The following is a 22,288-nucleotide window of genomic DNA, read 5'->3' as shown; positions in this document are numbered from 1 at the left end:
TCAGAAAAAACTTGATACTGCAGTAAGAGCAGTTTCCCAATGGAATCAATTAATTACATAGGTTAATGTGAGTTCACATAGAGCCTAGACAGCTGTATGATTCGGATGCTTTAATCTGAAGTCTTTCACCAGGCAAAGGGTGGGACTCAATAGGGTAAGTGGCCCCTTCCAACTCTATTATGTTCCCTTTTACATTATTAAGCAGTCAGTACTTATTGCAATGTTAGAACGCTGGTTTTGTATGCAAATAATCACGATGATTATGATGGTTTAATTACTATGCACACTGCTAATAATGTGTAAGTAGCAATGTAAAACATTTAATGAAAAATTGAATGATGGTAGTTGTCTAATGATAGTCCTTGCTTATCGGTTCCTATCTGAAGGAGTAATTTGCAGAATGCAAAAAGAATCACTTGCTAGCCACATCATTCTGATCCTGCCAGCTTTAGATATAATTTGCCTTGCTCACACCTATAGAAAGGATGCAGTCAATGGACAGAACCTTTGAAGGAGCATAATAATGTAAGTTTGGGAAATTGGTGATTCAAAATTTATTTACCAGATCTTGATCAGTGCTCCTAAAGGCGTTTTTGGTTTTATGAAAGTATCTACATACCAAGCATCCCTTGGTATGTTTACATACCAAGCATTCCATCTACATACCAAGCATCCCTTGGTATGTTTCAAAATGGTGGTTGGCTGGAGATTAGTTTTTAATTTTGGAATCCCACCCGCATCACCCAATTTTAACAAAAATTAAGAGATTTTGTGCATTCCAAAACAAAATAACAAGCACTGGCAAATCTCCACATTTTTTTGTTTCCTACAAAATCATGTACACAATTCCATGAAGTGAACTTAGGAGCATGATTTAAAAGTTTTTAAAAATGGATGACTGATAGTGAGAACTTCAAACTTTTATTTACTAAAGTGGAAGACTTAAAGAACCCCAACATAGTACTTTAAATTATAGCATAAATGGAGGTCTGATGAAAAGGTTCTAATGAATATATTTTTATTTCATTTTATTAAATATACTTTTTGGCACCTGGCTAAAATTACTTTGGCAGTAACATTAAAACAAAAAGTCAAAATGACACATATAATATCACAATAATCTTATGTATCTCAAAGGCGCTTTTACAAAAGGCAATGGGACTTTGTTTTTCTTTGAAGATGTTTCACTTCTCATCCAAGAAGCTTCTTCAGCTCTGACTGGATGGTGGGGAATGGAAGTATTATCTTATGTATAGTAAAAAAACATGGCTGCAATTACTAAATATGAAAGATCAGAAATCAAGTACCAAACATTCAGTGTAATCAAACCGCCTTAGGTAGTGAAACACTAACCAGAAGAATGTTTGGTGCACCTCTGAGCTAGAATTTCATAGGAGAAAAGACGTTACAGAAAATAACTGCCCTCAAGACCATGTTGCCTGAATTAGTAATTAAGCTCCCTGCCTGCATATTGGCTGAGCCTAACCCCATGGAGGTTAAAGGACTCCTTTAAAGTACAGCTAGGTTATGTACAGCTATGTAGCTCCATGTGATTCCCTGAATAAGACCATAATCTAGTGATGCTATAGTTAGAATGCATATTGCAGGCTAACTCCACCTACAGCTTGGAGTTCAATTGCACAGGGCTTGAGGCTGGCTCAGCCTTCCATCTTTCCAAGGTCAGTAAAATGAGGACCAAAATCGTTGGGGGCAATATGCTGATTCTGTAAATCGCTGCATGGGCTGTAAAGCACTGTGAGGCGGTATATAAATCTAAGTACTATTGCTACAACCTATCAGTAAAGGAAGTAATGACCAGGGGAAAGGTGTTACATTGTAATACCAGTAATTGTTTTCTCTTGCTAACACAGGGGTCTCCAACCACCGGGCCCTGGACCGGTACCGGTCCGTGGATCATTTTGTACCGGGCCGCAATGAATGAATAATCGTGATTAAAATATATATAAAAATATGTTTTTGCTTCTGGGTGTCTTATTTTGAAAGACAACCACTTCCGCCCTCGCCTAACTTCCGCGCTTGACTCTTTGGCGCGTATTTATCCTGCATCAGCAATGCAAGCTAGCCCTCGCAAAATGAGCCAGAAACAGAGTTCACTGGAGAGTTTTTTGGGAAAGGGTAAACGAGACAATGATGAGACAGCAGAAGGGTCACAGACTGCCTGCAAAAAGAAAGCTGCATTTAAAAGAAAATACCAAGATTCCTACCTGAGTTACGGGTTCATCGCAACAGGTGATTCAGGTTATTGGAACCTTCACGCCCCTACCCAGTCCTTGAAAAAGTGTTTCTGCGTGAAACTGGTCCCTGGTACAAAAAAGGTTGGGGCCCACTGTGCTAACATATCTAATTTTGACAGCTGTAACTTCTACATTGTTTTCAGAGGCAGTCCTGTGTAGAAGGTACTCTAAATGTAGGGAGTTAGGTCAACGGTCCCTAACCTTTCTGGCTTGGGGGCCCGGTATTCGGGGGGGGGAGAGGATATTTCCTTGCGGGAGTGGGAGACAGGTGCAGTTCCATTTATGCTTGAAAGAGCAATCAGCTGCTGCTCGTGTGAAAGGAGCCTCGCGTTTGAGTGTGAGACAACCACTACTCACACAAGGGAGCTTCATGCCCAAGGACAAGCAGCCACTGTTCGCATGAGGGGAGCTTCGCGCCCAAGAGGAAGACAGCTGCTACTCGTGCAAGAGCTTTTCACACACATGTACGCTCACCCTCCACCTGCGTGGCCTGGTTCCAAACAGACCACCTCCTGGTAGTGGCCAAGGCTCAGGGTTGGGGGCACTGAGTTAGGTGATAGTCATGAACGATCACTATTTGTGAAAGAGAAAGTGAATCTAAAAGTTAACCAGAAATAAAGCATGAATATGGGTATTAACAAAAAGATTGGGAGGGAAAAAATATGTCTTCTTAGCTTCCAACTTGGCACTGTCCAATTTTTTAAAATTCAACTTCAGCAATTGGACCAAAGGCAAAGAATGATAAGAGTTGGAGTATAAGATATCTGATGAATATAAAAGAACTATCTTCTAATCTGCAAGACACAGCCCTTAAATGTATCTAACAAGTAACTTTGAACGGTCATTAAATGAACTGTTATAAGTCGAGGACTACCTGCATGCTTGAAAAAATAATTCCCATTGATTACTTCACTTAACAATCACAACTAGGATTGGCAATTCCATCCACTAAGCAACACAGTTGTTAAGTGGGGTATGTCATGTGATAGCAACTTGAGGTGTCACTCCCTGCTTCTCCATTGAGACTTCCAGCTTTTTCATGGCGAAGCATGCACATTATTTTGGATGCTGCAGCAGTCATAAATACACATCAGTTTCAAAGCACCTGGATTTCCATCACGTGGCCATGGGAATCCTGCCACCGCCATTAAGTGCAAGGATGGGTCGTAAAGGTACTTTTTTTGGCCCTGTTGTAATTTAAACAGCATAGCAATAGCTAAACAGGGGAGCTGTTAATGGAAGTCTGTCTACAGTGACTTTAAAATGCAAATCGCTGAAAATATTCTTTATGACACAGGTGTCAAACTCACAGCATCATGTTGCTGTCACGTGGTGTTTTTTTTCCTTTCGCGGAGCTGGGGTGGGCATGGCCTGCGCGTGACGCATCAGGCCCACGGGCTGCCACCCCCTGCTTTATGAGATGAAAATTTAAATTATTGCACCAAGATTTTCCAACATGGTGTCCTCCATCGTCCCTACATTCCATCGCCATCCCTATCCCTTCTCCTATGGGAGGTTAGCTAGGGCAGCCAGTGAAAGTTAAGAGTTCAATAGACCTGGAAAGATCGGGCTACTCTATGTCTGACTATCTGCCTATATCTGTATTGTTTTGCCCTCTGCCATCCCATAATATATTATGAAGACATGAAAAAGGCTGGTAAAGCTGCATCTTTTCTTTTCCTGTCTTTCATGACCTGCTCAGCCCTGAAGATTAAAGGGAAGGACAGAGTTAACAGACCTCCAAAGGGACAATTAGGTGACTCTCCGGCAGGAACAGCTGGAGTAAATTAGAAGGAAACTCTTATCACTCTTGGTAGCTCCTTCTGTTAAGAGTGGAAAATCAAGAAATTTGTTCTCTAATTCTTTTGTTCATAGAAGTGACACGAGAACATTTCATCTTTCCACGCAGCCTCTTTTTGGTGTTCCAGGATCCAGACTGCTTTTAAATTCTCTTTCAGCTGCAATTAGGTAGTCTGAGTCAATACAGAGATAGGCTTTCTCTGGATCGACTGTATTAAAAGCCGAGGGATTTTTTTTTAAGGGGCAGATATTGCAGTTTATTTGATTTTTGTTGTTGTTCTGAAGCTATTGCCTCAAGCACAAATCCTAATTTCTACTTTAAATTAAGAATGTTCAAAATGAAAGCCTTATTGTCATTACAGGTACCTGTGGCTAAATGAGAATGGAAAGTCCAGTGGCTGCACTACTCTAGATTGTAAATACCTGCCAAAAAATCAACACGATGAATTACTAGTAGTATTACTGAAGCTGCAAATGGCTTAGCACAATGACTAAGAAATTAATCAAGGGTTAAAAAGCATAATGTTTTTATAGTATAAGAAAACAAACCACATTCTGATTTAAAATAAAGCAATATATTTTATATGTTATTAGATATGAAATATCTTTCATTTACTTCTATTTTATTTTTTTTATTTTTTTCATTTCTTTATTGCCTTTATAAGATCAGTCTCTGTGCTGCAAAAATCTGAGCATTCACTACATGGCAGCAAGAAATAAAGGAACACTCAGAATCTACACTGCCATATAGTGATAAAAATAATTTTTGCAGCTCAAATGCAATAACCCTTTTAAAACCTCCACATGCATTTGCACACAAATAGAGCACCAATACAATACTTTTGCCAAGTTGCAATCCTACTTGCAGGTAGAGAAGAGATGGGAGATTATTAACATTACTGTTGTACAAATTATGCTGAGGTCATGAGAAAGACCTCCCTTAGAAGAGAAAAAATGGGTTGAAATAAGACTAGACTTTAGACAGAAAAAAGAGAATAGAGAATGGGAGGAAGCATGCCTCATAGCTAGAACCCTGGAGAGAAAGGGATTTGGGAATGGAAGAAGTTGGTTGATACAAAATCTGCAGGCATTTAAATAAAGGCTGTATGGCAGAACTTATTGGAACTGCTGATGAAACTGTATTCTACAGAGCCCAAAGGCACCATGAGAACCCAATGGGATTAAGTGAGAGACTAAGAGCAAAAAAAAAAAAAAAAGATCACTTGAACACAACTAAATTTTAATCTCTAGAGTAGGGATGTCAAACTTTAGACCTGTGGGGCTGCCTTGGAAATAGTGAAGGACTGGCCCGCACTGCCTCCCGGGCTGTTTTCACTGGCAGAGAGGGTGCAGGAAGCTGTCTCAGCTGAAAACGGAGCTCGGGAGCCCGTTTTTGCTGGCAGAGTACTCAGCCTACCACAGGCACCCCCAATATGAGTGACATTAAGCTGGCCACACCCACCCAAACACAACCCTGATGCAGTTTGATAGTTTGATAGCCCTGCTGTACAGTTTTTCTTCTTGATCAAGACTTCCAGGAATTTTTAATTTATTATTTTGTTTTTACTAATAAGTTTGAAAACGCCTTTTCTGGATCAGTATTTCTCTAACATATTAACTTTAAGACATGTAAATTTCAATTTCCAGCATTCCCAGCTGGAGGGAAAAAATTCTGGGAAGTTAAGTCCAGGTCTTAAAAGTTGCCACGTTTGATAAATACTGTTCTAGATCAGGGCTGTCAAAGTCGCAGCCCGTGGGCCACATGCGTCACATGCTGGCCACGTCCACACCCGGTTTAGCGAAGGGGGGAAAAGGTCACAATACGTCACATGACAACACGAGTTTGATACCCATTCTAGATAATCCATTTCCTCTACGATCATCTGTAGATGATCTCCATTCGGTTTTTCAAAAAAGATTAGAGACCAGAAGAAAAATTTGAAAAGTCAAATCAAGAGATGATTTCTTCAAGACAGGGCTCACCACTGTCTCTTTCAGATATGGAGCCAAAACATCTCTGCCAAACTCACATTAACTAACATTATTATTCCTAAAACCAGGTGCACAAACCCTGCCTGGTAATGCAGGATTTGGATCTAGCCTGCAGGTGGCAGACTTATGTTACAGAGAACCCCAGCTTCCACCTTCCTCATCTCACTTGATCTTTCAAGAAAATGCTTAGAATCATCCCTACACCTAAAGGTTCCTTCTTATCCCCACCCAACCTTTCTAAGTGTGCAGGTCATCGTGAATATGCTGGACTCTGCAGATCCAGTGAACCTGACGTAGACTTTCCCCATCTTATCACTGATCCATAAGACTCCTTTCTAGTGAAAAATCATGTTCAGTTGAGATGCAGTTTAAGAAAGGAGCAAATCAAGTAACATGATCAGCAAAATATGTCCATGAGGCCACTAAGCATTCACTTCAAGCTGAAGGAGACTGTTTTAGTGTTTCATTTCCGCTCTGTCAGGATTCCGGCAGTGACTCCAATTAAATCATGAGCCTCGAGCCACACTCCCAAAACTAAAAAAGATTTATTTGAAGGTAACATTCTACATCCGGCATTTACCTGGGCATAGCCAACTCTGAGATACATAATTCACTGTCACCCTTGATCCTGCTTTCCCCCCCCACCTCTCTGGGTGTATCACCCAATGAAAAACGTCCATAGCCAAGAGTCATCAATCATGCTCTCCAATTTTTGTGAGGCAGAAGCTTCAGTCAACTAATCAGTCTCTGAAGAAAATATGAATGGATTCCACACTGCTGCCTGCTCTTTGAAACTCCCCCCCCCTTCTTTCTGTTGTCAACTATAAAACTTGTATACAAAATGTTTTATGAGTTGACACTCTCTTTTGATCTTCCATTTTTAAATGTGCAGAATGAAAATACTGGCTGGAAAATATCGCAGCAATTCTTTGCCTTTCAGAATTTATTACGCTTAGTGTTAATCAACAAGACACAAGAGTTATATAAAGCTCCTTCATATGTATCTTCATGTTTCTGAATATAGCCCAGATTTTTATATTTACAGGCACAGCTCTCACGTATCAAGCATGTTAAGTCCCATCAAGCATGACATTTTGCCTCTCAGCAGCATTCTTTCTACTTTATTTCCAGCCAAAATTCTTGCTTTCCTTTGAGGCTTGGAAGTTATTCAGGGTACATTACCTATCAAATAAAGAATGCAATAAAAGAAGCCTCTAGCAAAGATTAACCACAGGTTAAAATGTTTACCGGAGTGTAGCTCAGTTGGGATCAGTCAGTTAATTGCACAGCTGCACACCAATAGCACTTAGACTTATATAGTGCTTTACAGCTCTCTCTAAGCTGTTTACAGTCAGCATATTGACCCCAACAATGTGGGTCCTCATTTTACTGACCTCAGGAGGCTGAGTCAATCCTGACATGATCAGAATTGAACTCCTGGCAGTGGGCAGTTAACCTGCAATACTGCATTTTAACTACTGCACCACCATAGCTCCTTTCTCCATAAGAGAAAATGAGTGGCTTATTTCTTATCATAAATTGCTAAAATGCCAGCTGACAGCAAGAGAAAGTTCTTACAATATGAAGCGCTGTGGAGAAGGGGATTTTCAGCAAACCCAACTTGCCTACTGCTTTTTGACGTGAGCCTTTTTAATAAGTGCCCAACTCCCATTTTTATGGAACTCTGAGGGTTGCACAGGTGATTTGGACAATATTTCTGCAGGGCTCAATGAAGAAGGTATGCAAGCTTTTATCTTGACAACTGGCTGGAGCAGATATAAAAAGCAGGGAAAGAAGAGAAATATTCTTATCCAGAATCCTCCTTTTTGATGTAGAGTGTATTGAAAAGATTGAAGATTTTGTTTTGTTTTGTTTTGTTTCTTCTCAATCCAACAAAACATTAGAAAGAAATTATGTAAAGAAGGGTTAGGAGAAAAACATTCCCTTCCCCCCAAAAAATTTTTCCCTGAATCCCTGTGGGCAGGGGCTGGAACACTGCTGATTACTTCATTTTAAGACCAATTACCTCCTTTGACCCAGGACACAGCTTGAGCAACCTCTCTTGTTCCTTTCAATGCACACAAGCAGGCATCTATTACGTGGCACCCAAGAGGAAAGCAGAAAGACTCACATGCACACACATTTCTTCCTGGTACAGAAGAAAATTCTGATGTCTTCCTTAACTACTGCTAGTAAACAGGTTGGACAGAACTTAGGAACTCAAGCTTTGGGGCTTTCCCTGGGCGTTGAACTCCACACATCTTAAGCTTGATATACACTGTTTTAGTCAACTCCACTAGGTGGCATTGCAGCCATTTTAAATTGAGACCAGCTGCCTTCATTCAGGCAGTCTCTCCCCCCCCCCTCCCGCCCCCCTTTAAAAAGAGATCACCCTGCCATTACATTGAAACTGGGCATTTCACAGTGCTAAGATCTCAAAAGGCAAGTCAGCACCTGACCGATCCAGCCTCCCTTCCAAATGCACTTCTAACCTTTTAGGGTGAGGGTTTAGTTCAGGAGGATGTTTTGCGTTCCCAAATGCATGCCGATTTTTTTTTCACAACCATGGTTGTTTTTTTTCAAAACGCAACCCACGTTCTTCTTGCATTTTGTAGGGCAAAATAATACGAAGTTTGGGGCAACTTCTGGAGACAATTGCAGGAAATTAGCCTTCCACTAGAATGCATTTCTACCTGCCTTGCAGCTGTTGTTAGAGACGAGGGAAGGCGCGAGAATTGGGCAACTTTCAAACGTGAGCAAAAACTCCTATGTGCAAACGTAAGAAAACCTGGGGTCGTGAAAGAGAACAGTGATTTCCATTAATTTACAGCTTGAGATTCCCCTTCCTTCCCCTGCAAGAACGGCTTTGCAACGCAAAAGGAATTTCCCCACTCTCCGCCCTGCTGGAGTGACCCAGCATCTTTCCCAAACCGAAAAGAAATTGCAACCAATCAAGGGGATTCCCAAAAGAGGGGAGTTTTGAGGAATTGCAAGCTTTTGCTCACCCTCACCTCAATCCGTGCAAATCCGCAAGGAATCGCACACAGAGGAAAGGCAAGAAGCGCAGAAAGGCACGGAGGAGGGGAACGGCCTCCATCACGTCGAGTTGTACAATCAAAAGAACTTTCCCTTCTGTAGTAAAAAAGGAAGGAAAAAATTCCAGAGAATGACCGAGGGAGGGAATTCCTCAGCCAGGGCACCCTTTGCTCCGCCACAGCAGCCTTTCCAAGCAGGACCAGACTAGTTTGAAGCCTCGCCTTCCACTTGGCTGGGAAATTCCCAACCGCCCAAGCTCCGCCCCGCAGAAAAAATCCCCTTTGCCGAAGCTCTATAGGCAAGCGCTGCCTCCGCCCGCCAGAACCTCCCGAGAGAAGTTTGCAACTACTACTAGTTGAAGCGGAGAGCGCGAGCGCCGGACTGAAAGCGTTTTGCGCGCACTCGGCCAAGGTCATGCTGAGTCCCAGTACTTTGGATTACCCGATGGATTTTACGATGGACGTGCACCCCCGGGAAGTGTTGAAGAAGGACAGGCAGCTCAGCCTGATCCAGGACGACAGACACGACAGCGGCTTAGGCTCCATGAAAGACGACGACTACGAAAACCTCGTCCGGGAATTGGAAGATATTCGACTCCAGCCTGTGGAAGCCGACCCGGGGGCCTTAGCCCAGGCGTGGAAGCAGCAAGTGACTGAAGATGGAGACACGTAAGTCTTGGGATGCGGGTTGCAAATGCGGGCCGGGCAGGGGATATGGGGTCGGTGGAAAGCGAGAGCCCTCTTTCTCTCGGTTCGCGTTGCTGTTGGATTCCGTGCATAGCGCAAAAAGTGCATCCCGTGGATGTTCACACTTGACGGTCGCAAATCTAAGCCTGCCTTGGGTGAGGGGAGAAAGCGAAGTGGAAAGCGGCGTAAAGGGGTACTTCTGAGTGGCCGTGGACGAGACTCGGCTCAAGTTAAAGTGGTTCTTTGATCTTCCTCGCCGCCACCACTTCAGATTTCAAAGTCCATTTTAGAAATGTAGCGGAGGGGGGAATCGTCAAGGAAAAGGCTGGGCGAGGGGACTTTGTTAAGCCACGGGCGGCAGATGGGCAATCGTAGATGAAATGGGATCCCTTGAGGATATATGTATACCCCTTGGAAAGTAAACGGATGTGGGTCTAGTTGTTTGGTTGGTTTCGGAAGGCAGGCAGCCGAGTATCTGAGCGCCGGCGCCTTTAATTTTAAAAAATAATTTCAAACCTAGGTTGACATCCGAGCCGTTGTAGTCCGAGTCACCTTTTGGGGTTTCCTGTCATTGCATCGGGATTGGGGGGGGAAAGGGAGTTGGAATTTCCGCGTTGATCCTTCGAAACGAAGGAAGCGGAGGGCCGTTGGGAAGAATGGTTCCTTTGATGCCCCCTCCTTTTTTTTTTGTTAGTTACCTAAAAGGAAAAAAAAATCCCGGGGTTTTTTGCAAAACTGGGTTTTCCCCTCCCACGTCGCATGCTTGTACTTGGCAGGTGGCCAGGTTGTGGAACTTGGTGTACTGGCGGTGAGAGGGAGGAGCCTTCGCAAGGCGCCGGGCGGGGTGCTGGGTTGAAATGCGCTGGAAAGTCCCTGGCGCCTTGCCCGGAACATTCAGCTCCTCCACGGAAAATACCAGGCTGCAGCAACGCGCGGCCCTGAAAACCCCAGGCTTTCGAAATCGCCTTCTTTCCCCCTATGACTCCAGCAGGCACGTAGCCCACGTGATGAAGAGAACTAACTTATTCTGGAATATTTTTTTTTGGCTCATCGTTGGGTTTTTCCCACTGTTTTCCTATTACAGATTTCTCCATCTGGCTATTATTCATGAAGAAAAATCCTTAAGTTTGGAAATCATTCACCAAGCAGGACGGGATGCGGCTTTCTTGAATTTCCAGAACAATCTCAACCAGGTACTTTCTTCTTTGCATTTTTAATTTTTGTTTGACCTGGGAGGGGTCAGACATGGTGCTGTAGGCCAGGGGTCTCCAACCATGGCAACTTTAAGCCTGGAGGACTTCAACTCCCAGAATTCCCCAGGCTTACAGTTGCCATGGTTGGAGACCCCTGGCTTCTAGGCAACATGGAGACAGTTTCAAATATACTTTTAAAACAATAGATGAAAGAAAGGCACATTAACAGAAAACCGTGCAAAATAGTATAAATACAAAATTACATCTTATCTTATTGAGTGTCAAAGAGCAAATATATTTTCTTACACTTGTTTGCCCATTGCCGAGAATAATTTATTTAAGAATATTTAAGGGTCCTTGGATTTTACTAGCCTGACTTAGAAGTGGCTTTCGATGGTTAGTGGCAAAAATGATTATTGGCCTGAGGGTTCTGGCTTTTCTTACACCACTAATGTCATATTTTCACAAACATTTGGAAAGAAAGGCTTTCAAAAGCAAGGAAGTAGGACACCAGTTGGGTTCATCAGATGTGACTTAGTATGATCCCAGCCAATTCTCAAAATACTAGAGAATGCATTCCATGACCAAAAAAAACCATTGAGAAATATTTTAGGTTCCTTTTCTCAGCCACGCAAGTTCACTGGAAAACTTTAGCCAATCACTGTTTCCCAACTTCACCCATTCTACAAAATTTTCTGACAAAAAGTGCAAGAGTAACATGCAGGCTGCCTTCACTTCCTGGAGAAAAGACAGTCTGTAAATCTAATGAATAAAATAAAGTTGCAATTTTTAAAAAGACTTCTTTAAAACTGCTGATCCTGAATCCATATGCACATGCATGTTCAGGATCAACAGACACACACGTGCACACACACACACACAGAGTGGGAGTAGGATTCACTAACGGAAATAAATAAAGGATTGTATGGCAACATGCATAGCAAAGATTGTGTTGTTTTTCTAGCAGATTGCCTTATTTTGTCACATCCTTTTGTAGACTCCACTCCATTTGGCGGCAATCACAGATCAGCCTGAAATTGCGGAGTCTCTTCTGAAAGCAGGCTGTGATGCAGAAATCAGAGATTTCCGAGGAAACACACCGTTGCACATTGCTTGTGAACAAGGGTCCCTCAGAGGAGTTAATGTTCTTATACAGTATTGCCAGAAGCCCCAGCTCCATTCTCTCCTACAGTCAGCGAACTACAGCGGTAAGTGCAAACATTGGCTGGTTGGTTCACTGCGGCATCATACTGTTGCCTTTTGATTTGCAGTGTTGGCTTGCGTTCTCTTTGAAAGTTATTGTAACAAGTAAGAATTGCATAGTTCCTCTTGCCTCTGGCAAAATGAGTCCCCTTCAGGTTGTTGAGATCACAGTCTGTGCCAGTTAAAAATGCTGAGAATTTCCCTTTGGGACAGGTTCATGTAAAGCATTAGAGGCACAAATGAAGTTTTCTCTCTTGGAATAATAGCATTCAAAGAATAATTTATAATTAAGCCCAACGTATCAAACTACTTCATTCAGACAACCTATGCTAAATACTGAATAGATTATAATATGTATGATTTTCAAAATCACAGCTAATACCTTGGAGCAATTGTTCATCACAGAAAATAATATTTTTCTCTCACTTGTACTTAATAGGTCACACGTGTCTCCACCTGGCTTCTATTCAAGGATACCTGGCCATTGTAGAATGTCTTCTGTCCTTGGGAGCAGATGTCAATGCTCAGGTAGGTTTCTTCTCTGGGGAAAATAAGCAGACCGTCCCATTATTTTGAAAGTAATTCTGATGCCTTTTCCATTGCTAACTACGTTCCCTTTTGTTTTTCACTAAACAGGAGCCATGCAATGGTAGAACTGCTTTGCATTTGGCTGTAGATTTGCAGAACGAAGGATTGGTCTCCCTTTTGTTGAAGCATGGAGCAGATGTGAATAAAGTAACCTACCAGGGCTATTCTCCATACCAGCTCACATGGGGAAGAAATAACTCCTTCATACAGGAACAGTTGAGACAATTTACGACACTGGATTTGCAGATGCTACCAGAAAGTGACGATGAAGAAAGCTGTGAATCAGAATTGGAATATACGGAAGATGAAGTAAGTTGGTGTTCTTTCTGTACAGCTAAATTCCCCTATAATTTTCACATATTTTTCTATGAGGCAAGAAGTATGAAAATGCATTGTCCATTAATAGATTATAATTGCCTTCAGTTCCTTAAGTCACTTTACTAGGCAATTAATTTACAATCTTTAACCTTTGGATACAGAAAAATGTAGAAAATTTTCTGATTCAGTGCACTTGCATCAAGTAAATTGCTATACTAAATTTCTTTTATAAAATGCACATAAATAAGATATTGACAAAAATATTTTGCACGCAATATTGTATTGCTAGTGACCCCGCAAAAGGTACTGATGACGCAGATTATGATGCATGCACACACGCACACACACACAGGGTCCTATGATCGCATATTGGGCACTTGGCAACCTGTCCAAATTTAAGGCCATTCACAGCATCATGTGACCATTATTTATATTTTTTCCTGTGTTTTGCTTCAATTTCCAGCAAACTACCCATTGCAGACAGTGGGTTTGCTTACCAATTGCTGCAAAACAGGTAATAAAATCAGGCGCAGACACATGATTGCTTGTTTCATGATCAACTTAACAACTGTTAATTCCAGGCTCAATTACTGTTGTAGTTGAGAACTACCAAGACCTTCAAAAGCTGAGATCAGAGCTTCTTAATCACTGTTATCCTTAGATTTTAGGAAATTACATTGATGCGAAATATGATGCTAACTTTCTTGTGTGCATTCAGTGAAAGTTAATGGTACATTGGTTTGTGCATTGCGGAAGAAGCATTTTAAACCCATCTTTAAAGGAATCCGTAAACTGATTTTTTTTAAAAATTTCCCTTGTCTAGCTTCTCTATGATGACTGCATTATTGGCGGGCGGCACGTGTCTTGTTAGAGGAGGAGGATTGTTAAAAGACTGCAAGTACAACCGTATGAACAGTTACAGAACTACAGTAGTCACCTCAAAAACATGGTGAAAACAGCAAGATGCCAAAAGTGGTCGAGTTCAGATATCCTTGTGCGACATTGGTGTAGTAGATATCAGCATGGTCTCAGAAGAATTGAGAACTGCAGTGAACTACCTCTGTGTTCACTCTACACAGTACAACAGGACTGGCTAGATCCATCATCTCTTGTGACTTTTTGGAAGACATTCCATATATTTCTGCTTGACTGATAACCTGTTCCAAGGACTGAGAGTAGGAACTCTTCGTTATGAATAGAAGAATTTTGGCAATCCTCAGATTGATTGGTTGATCATTTAGTAAAAGAATAGGAACGATGTACAACAGGGGTGTCAAACTCAAGGCCCACGGGGTGCTTAATTCTGGCCCATGTGGCTTGCTTGGAAATAGCAAAAGAGCGGCCCATGGTGCCTCTGGCAGCCAAAATGAGGCACAGGGGCCCTCCCGTGTCCCGTTTTGGCTGGCAAAGTGTTGCAGGACGCCGTCCAGGCTGAAAATGGGTTGCAGGGGGATCCAGCCCTTGAAGAAATCCAATTTGATATCCTTGACATGCAGGCTGTCTATTGCAAGCCCTATACTTTGTAATATATATATCATGTATACTTTGTAAATTTTGTGAATAGTTTTCTTACTTGTGAGATGCATATTTATTAAAAAAATGAAAAATGGTTCTGGCTCTGAATCTCTTTTGCTGAAAAAAATTCACTTCAAATGAAATCAAGCAGCTGATGAAACTCAATTCACTTAAGTATACTATTTCCCTATAGAAGGTTTTTTAAAAGGTAAAAGTCCCTGCAGATGTTACTGCATTGCAGGCTATAGGAGCAGTGCTCATCTCCATTTCAAGATCATTTAAGCCAGTGGTTCCCAAAGTGGGCAGTACTGCCATTGGGGTGGTGGTGGGATGCCTTGGCGGGGGTGCTAAGAGGCAGCAGGGGGTGTTCAAGGTGCCTGTCCTGCAGGCTCACCCATTGACTGCTGTACTGCTCTGGAGCTGGCACCTTGAACGCCCCCCTGCTGCCTCTTAGCATCCCCAAGGGGGCCGGCAGAGGGGTGCTAAAAGGCGGCAGAGGGCCGTTCGAGACGCCGGCCCTGTAGGCCCATCGACGTACCGCACTGGAGCCAGCGCCTCGAATGCGGCAGCACGTTGGGAAAAGCCGCCCCCACCACTTTCTCAAAGTGCCACCACTGTCGCATTGTCCGTCCGTCTATCCATCCAAAAGGTCTGCCTGCCTACCTAACACCCTGCCTGTCTTTCTGTCTAGCTATCTACCAATATATCTAGCTACCTATCCATCCAAAAGTTCTGTCTGTCTGCCTGCCTGCCTCCCTACCTATCTCCATACATTCATCCAAAAGGTCTGCCTGTCTGCCTACCTACCTATCTACCAATATATCTACCTATCTACCTACCTATCCATCCAAAAGTTCTGTCTTCCTGCCTGCTTGCCTTCCTGCCTACCTACCTACCTACCTACCCACCTACCCATACATTCATCCAAAAGGTCTGCCTGCCTGCCCACCTACCTACCTTCTTACCTATATCTATCTACCAATATATCTATCTACCTACCTAACCTGTCTGTCTATCCATCTAACCATCCATGTTCGAAGCACCAGCCCCGCAGGCACATTGGGAAAGTAGAGCGAAGCCAGTCTGGGAGGGAGGGAGGGAGAGAGAGAGAGAGAGAAACTTGATGCATCAAATTGAAATGAGGCCTAGTTTAGACTGAGGCCCTTTTCCACACTGAAACATCTTTGTCAGCACATTGAAACCTCTTTGGCTTCTATTAAAGGTTTTGTGGATGAAACATAATCAAGACTATCAGGAAGCTCTCACATTTTGTTGAGGCTTTAAACAGGATCCATTGGACCAGACCTCCACCCTAAAAATTACTTTTCCCCAATGTATTACAGTGCCAATTCTGTAGAAGGCAAAACCAAAATGTACTGGTAAATTACAAGGAGAACACACACAAACACTCCCTTCTAACCCTGCTGGAGCAGGTGATTGGACTAGAATAGATATCATCTTTCTCCTCCCTCCCCGCTTCTTTATTTCTTTCTGTCCCTTCCATCCCCCCTTCTTTGTCCCCTTTTCTTTATTTCCCTTTTCTCTTTCCTCTCTTTTCTCTCTCTTTCCCTCTCTCAGGCTCACTCCATTGACCTGGTGCACTGCTCTGCTCGGACTTGCTTGGGCTGGTCCTTCCAGTGCAGCGGGCTCAATAGGGTGGACCTGCGGGGCCGGCACCTAGAACACGGCAGTGGCGTCACGTTTGAAAAGTAGAGCAAAGTCAGAGTTCGGTAATTTTTGCTGCAAAGAATCACAAAAGCTTCTGGGTTGTGCACAAGAAGGGACGCACATGTCAATGCAATTCAGCAACATAAAATAAAGAAATACAAATAAAAATCAACAAGAATTGGCAAAGCATCTCTGATTAGATTTTATTCACTACTAGAATCTAATCAAAAATGTTTTGCCGATTCTAGTCCAATGACCTGCTCCAGCAGGGTTGGAAGGGAGTGTGTGTGTATATGTGTGCATGGCTGTCAAAACTCCAAAAACAGGTCAACTGGAAAGACCAGTCATAAATTAGAACACTTGCTAAACAACTGGCCATTAACTGGCCACTTGTATTTGGTTTGCCAGTCATCTGGCCACGTCCACCAAATCACATGATCACCAAACCACACCTACCCAGTCACGTGACCAGCAAGCCATGCCCTCAAATTAGGCCACACCCATAGAAATTTGAATCCCAACCCTGGGAGGAGGGCACTGAGGATGAATTTGTAGCACCAAGGGGGCGGTGGACTGAAAATGTTTGGGAACCACTGATTTAAGCACTGCTGTCTGAAGACATTTCCTCACTCATGGCTACATGACATCACAGAGCACTGTTACCTTCCTGCCGAAGTGGTACTTATGTATTCATATTTGCATACTTTTTGTTGCATTGTGGGAAAAGAGACTCGAGACCCAGTTGACTTTTTCTCTTTTTATTTTCTTTCTAGTAACTGTGCGCGGAGAAACCGCGGCAGCCTTTTTTATAGCCGGCTGCTCGCGGCTCGTGGCCAATGACGGCTCTTCAAATCTCCCGCCGCTACGGACCAACCTATCATAGGTAAGTATGCAAATATATAACACTTTCGAATAGTATGTTGGCAGGAGCTGAGGCGAGGACGAGAGCTCACACCTTTGGTGCTCAGGTCTCGAACATGGGCTGCCAGCTTTCCAAATGACAAGCTCAGTGTCTTAACTAGTCAGCACCACACCACCCCTCTCCCTATAGAAGGGAATCAATTATTCCAGGTAGAGATTGGAGGAGGGACGGGTCGCTATGAATACAGGTGTAGTTCTTGACTTACAACTAATCACTTAGTGACCAAAGTTATGACAGACCTCCCCCAAGATTACTTACAACCCAGCTTGGATGATAGCCCCCCCCCCCCAAGGGTCATGATAGGTGTTCAGCAATTGGTCTGCATTTACAGCGATTTGCAGTATCCCACAGTCACATGACTATTTTAAAACATTTTTGTGGGAAATTGGCATTTCCAGTTTTCAGCAAAAGCAGCCCATTGTGAACAAAGGGTTCACTTTAATGACCATTGCAAAAAAAGGATAAAATCACATTGAGTTACACACTTTACAATTATCACAACTTTATGATCATAATGGATGTTAGCATTCCAGAAAAATCTAGCTCCAATTAAAAACTCCAAGACAGGCATTTTCTCAAAGTTTTGTTTTATTAGAGTAGTTATACTGGCACATCTGGGAAAATCCAAATCTGAAAGTTCCGGGTCTTCCTCCAATAAGTAAAAAATTACAAATCCATCCCCTGCACCCATCATTCCATCACATGCCCCAATCACCATCCGTTCCAACTTGAGACATCCCTTCTACTACTACTCAGCCAGGTGCAGGAATAACATGATCTTGACTTTAAAGAAGAATGCTATTATGTCTAACCACATATGCTCCATGAAATCCCCCCTCCTCTAAAACCAAGATATACACCTTCAGGGCTGAATCTGCACAGTTGATTCTATCGCTCCCTGATCTGTATGTGGTTCAATCAGGTTCTCAAATACTGTATAAGTAAAAATGTTTGCATATTATACCAGTCATATTGAACGTCAAAACACATGCTGGATGAATATAGTGTGTGAATGAAATAATAGTCGCCATGTAGCTCTTTAGGCTAAGCAACCAAGTTGACTATGATATCTATAGCCAATCATGATAACTGAAAACGCAAATGATCTGCAAGATTCTCTAGCACTGAGAATCAAGAAGTCCAGTGGGGAGAAAAAAGTGGACTTCAATTAAATATAAAGGATCAAACTAATGACAAAAGGAACAACAACCGGTGTTAGAAATTACAATAAAATTCTGAACAGGTGGATAGCTTTTGCCTTTTAAGAACAATTATTAATAGTAAAAGAACTAGCAGTCAAGAACTACACCACAGACTGGCCCTTAGTAGTTTAGCATTAAAGGCTTTGAAAGAGATAGATAAATCCCTACAAAGATCAGAATTATGCAGGAATAGTCCCCCGCTCCCATCCTGTGACTCTCTAAGGCAGGGGTCCCCCAAATCTATCTTTCATTTCCTTAGAGCAGAGGTCTCCAAACTTGACAACTTTAAGACTTGTGGACTTCAACTACCAGAATTCTCCAGCCAGCTATGCTGGGAGTTGAAGTCCACAAGTCTTGCTTGGTGGGGACAGATTATTCTGAGAAGGTCTGTCTACACAGTCACTAAGAGTCTGCACCAACTCGACAGCATATTATCAGTCAGCCTGGTGATGAAAGCTTAGAAACTTTCCTGGGACTTTTGTCAACTTCATTCCAAAGCACAAGAAGAGACCATGCCTGTACATCATGTTAATATGACACTTGGTCATGTCTGAAGTTTCAGTGGGTTAATTACCTCTGATTTTCTGAGTAGAGAAAAAATGGTAGGCACTTATATTGAATAATTGTTCTTTCAGGCATGCAGCAAATTAATACTGTCTTGAGTCACCCCGTGCAGTTAGTACTAATAACCAATTCCACTAGTTTATCTTTTATGCCACACATTTTGCTTACTGTGTTTAACTTTCTTACAAATTATATACTCAACTTTCTTAGTTATACTATAGAATTTCCCTGTTCACTTCAATAATGGATCCTTCTCTATGTAGGATGAACAAATGGAGAGTTTAGATCTTATTAAGTTAACATCTTGGTTTCTTTCATTACATAGTCACTGTAACTTTTATAAAATATATAATCAGAGTTTCTATCTAGTATGATTTTTCAAATGAATGCTTAATCCAAAATCATCATATGTGGAACATTTGCCCTGTATTGCCTTTTTATAGTTCTGAGTAAGGTCCTTGAACCTTAGCCATCATAGTTTTGAAAGAAGGAAACTCAAATCAGGAGATATCAGTCCTTGCTGCCTTGCATTCAAAGTTGCTTCTTTGGAAATTATTATAGATGGTGTCATACTGAGTCAGGGTTATTCCCATTCCTTCCATGCATTTGTCAGCATGATCAAAGGTCATGCTTTAAAACTTCCTGGTAGTATGAAAAAAAAGTGTGGTATTCATAATGTAATCTGCAGTTTAAATTTGAATTCAGTCTTAGAAAATAAAAAACCTGCACTTTTATTTTATAAAGAGTTAATTGTTTCACTATTGCATAAATGAGTTGATTTGCACCTATTGATTGGAAGAAATAGTGTCACTGAATGAGCATGTAAAGGAATACGGATTAAGCATATTATGCTAAAAGTTCCAGAAAGACCGGCAGAAAAAGCTACTTGGGTAATTTTCAAATAATTGTAACTGGTAGATGTTTTTTCCTTAAAAATAAAATTAAGGAACTTGTAATTAATCATCTTCACCTATCAAACACCCTGTTTATCTCACAGTAAAATCATGTCCCTTTCATACACAGTTTCTGAATAACTTACAATACATATTCAAAGACATAAGTAGTGGAAATTTGTTTTAAAAAACTATTTTTATATATTATCAAATTTGAGATTCATCTGCAGACAGTATCTCTTCTTTCATAACGAAATGGAAATGAGCTATTTTGAAAATTATCCAAATACCACAAAAGCAATTCAAGAAGTACCTGATTTTTTTTTATGATTTCATAAGCCTTGCATGAGCAATATTAAGAAAGAAGGCATTTAAAGATTTGGAATCTGGATTATTTCTTCACTCTACTTCTGAATAATCTTTTCCATATTCATTAATTATCTCAAAATAGCTTTCAACTATGATCAAGAACCTAATAAGCAAACATGGATTGTTTGTTCTGGGCACCTTTCCCTGATATGATTGTTTTGATTTAATAGAAAAGCTTTTAAAATCATTTGAAATATGTTATCGCTATTCAAAGGAGAAGGAATACTAGTTTTGGTCTGGCTCTGCTCCTGTTAGAACAGGTATAAAGCCAATTACTTTATATTAAAATTCCTAGCATAGTTTATAACTGACCATGCTGACTCTACTGTGGAAACTTTAGTTCAACACTGCTGGACTCCCACCGGTTCTCCATATATAAATCACTAAAGAAATAGATTCAGAAACAGATTCAGAGACACACATTGCCGTTCCCGTGTGCAATTAAGCTGGGTTAAAACAGTCATGCATTGTTTGGGGACTCATTATGGACAAGAGGAATGACCCTCTGAAAATAATTACCTTTTATTTATGGGTGGTGTGTGAATTAGTTGATGGATTTAGTCTGTCCCTGTTCCTTTTCCTCTCAAAGAGAATTGCATACTTTAAGAATATAAAAGTCTCATGTTTCTCCCCATTGAAAGTAGGTATCCCACAGGGTTAATTTGAATTCCATTTAATTTTTTTTTTGACCTTCTGCCACTTACTTTATCTCCCGTGTCTGTCAGTATCACATAACTACTGAATAAACTCCATCTTCAGTAGGCCACATCTTCTCCCAAGTTATTGGCTCAGTTCTTTAAACTAGTAGTAGCTCATGACCAAAGACAATCTAATATGTTGGAGAACAGCTATTTTCAACAGTAGTGGCAAAGGAAGCTGGATGGATGGATGGCACTTATAATTTTTAACAAAAGCCAACAAAAAGAAAGGGAAAAATCCATAGTGAACAAACAAGAGCTTGTGCTGCTAGAAAGACAAGCGGGATATTATCTATTCCTCTTCTATTGAGTGAAAGCTGAGTTGGTATGGTAGAAGTGTGTACAACTCAGAGAAACTGTGTGCTTAGAAAAGTCACATTTCTTCAGTGATTCGGCAACAGCAACAGAAGGGTAATCTTCCAATCAACTTCTCTTACATATTCAGATAAACATGTTTGATTGGAGGGCTTACTATAGCCCCAGATGAGTTTATACAAGGTATGTTTAGCTCCCAAAATATGATTGATTGGAGCATTCATATAATATGCTTTTGGCCTTAAACACCTGGTCATAACCAAATTCTTCTGTGCCTATTCTTAGTGCAAATGTGGAGGAGAGAAAAGACTTTGATACAGGTTTTTCCCAACTGAATGTCTTCCTAGTATCTTTGTTTATATTCTGTATAATTCCAGCCAGCATGGTCATAATGATAGCAACTGGGAGTTATATTCAACCCATTTGGGTGGCAGGTTGGAACAGCTGTTTTAAATTAATAATAATAATAATAATAATAATAATAATAATAATAATAATAATAATAGTAGTAGTAGTAGTAGTAGTAGTAGTAATAGCATTTTCCATTCCTACTAGAACCTGAAAAATGCATGATTTATAATTGCCATGACTGAAGTGGGCCCAAAAGTCCCATCAATATGGAAAGTTAAACAGGAAGTAGGTAGATATGATCAGCTGCTTTAGATATGTGGAAATCCCCTTGGCCATCTGCTCAAGGTTCAGACTAATAAATCTTATCCAACTGCAGCCATGCTTGCTCTGAGGTAGAGCTGTATGACATCCCATTCAGACGACCCAGTTTCAATGTTGCAGGCATAGGCAGTGGTTGTCATGAGTTTCCTGTTCCAATGACAGCAGCATTTTGTCTCTCTGCATGGTTTCTCTCCATGATAAGAAAACTTTGTGGAATTATTCCCACAAAGTATGAAAGTGTTGGTAAGGATGGATTGGCCATGTACCTGCATGGATACAGAGAATCTTATTTGGATCCTGACTTGCCAGTCGAGGAATCTTAAAGCTCAACTAATGCCTTTCTGTCTCCACGTGATCATTCAAAATCTTACTCCCATTTGTTATTATCAGGGAAACTTA

At 41.4% G+C, this 22,288-nt stretch overlaps 1 protein-coding gene across 1 annotated transcript; it reads left to right on the top strand.

The window, feature by feature from the left end:
- Window positions 1–8,937: 8,937 nt before the first annotated feature.
- Window positions 8,938–14,678, top strand: NFKBIA (NFKB inhibitor alpha). Its single transcript, XM_026711148.2, has 6 exons — window positions 8,938–9,751; window positions 10,854–10,962; window positions 11,960–12,170; window positions 12,605–12,693; window positions 12,802–13,062; window positions 13,895–14,678. Exons 1-6 carry the CDS (start codon window positions 9,498–9,500, stop codon window positions 13,940–13,942), a joined length of 972 nt encoding a protein of 323 aa, XP_026566933.1. The 5' UTR covers window positions 8,938–9,497; the 3' UTR covers window positions 13,943–14,678.
- The last annotated feature ends 7,610 nt before the right edge of the window (window positions 14,679–22,288 follow it).

Source organism: Pseudonaja textilis, chromosome 1, assembly GCF_049901715.1.
Source record: "Pseudonaja textilis isolate UNSWEBS1 chromosome 1, rPseTex1.2, whole genome shotgun sequence".
Taxonomy (NCBI): Eukaryota; Metazoa; Chordata; class Lepidosauria; order Squamata; family Elapidae; genus Pseudonaja; species Pseudonaja textilis.
Note: the sequence above shows the minus strand (reverse complement) of the source record. Positions and strands in the feature narration are given on the sequence as shown.

Excerpts from the sequence above, each read along its gene's own strand:
- NFKBIA (XM_026711148.2), top strand. The coding sequence starts at position 9,498 with ATGCTGAGTCCCAGTACTTTGGATTACCCGATGGATTTTACGATGGAC. Across the intron at positions 12,694-12,801 it reads GAGCAGATGTCAATGCTCAG|GAGCCATGCAATGGTAGAAC; the intron begins GTAGGTTTCTTC and ends TTCACTAAACAG. Across the intron at positions 13,063-13,894 it reads TGGAATATACGGAAGATGAA|CTTCTCTATGATGACTGCAT; the intron begins GTAAGTTGGTGT and ends TCCCTTGTCTAG.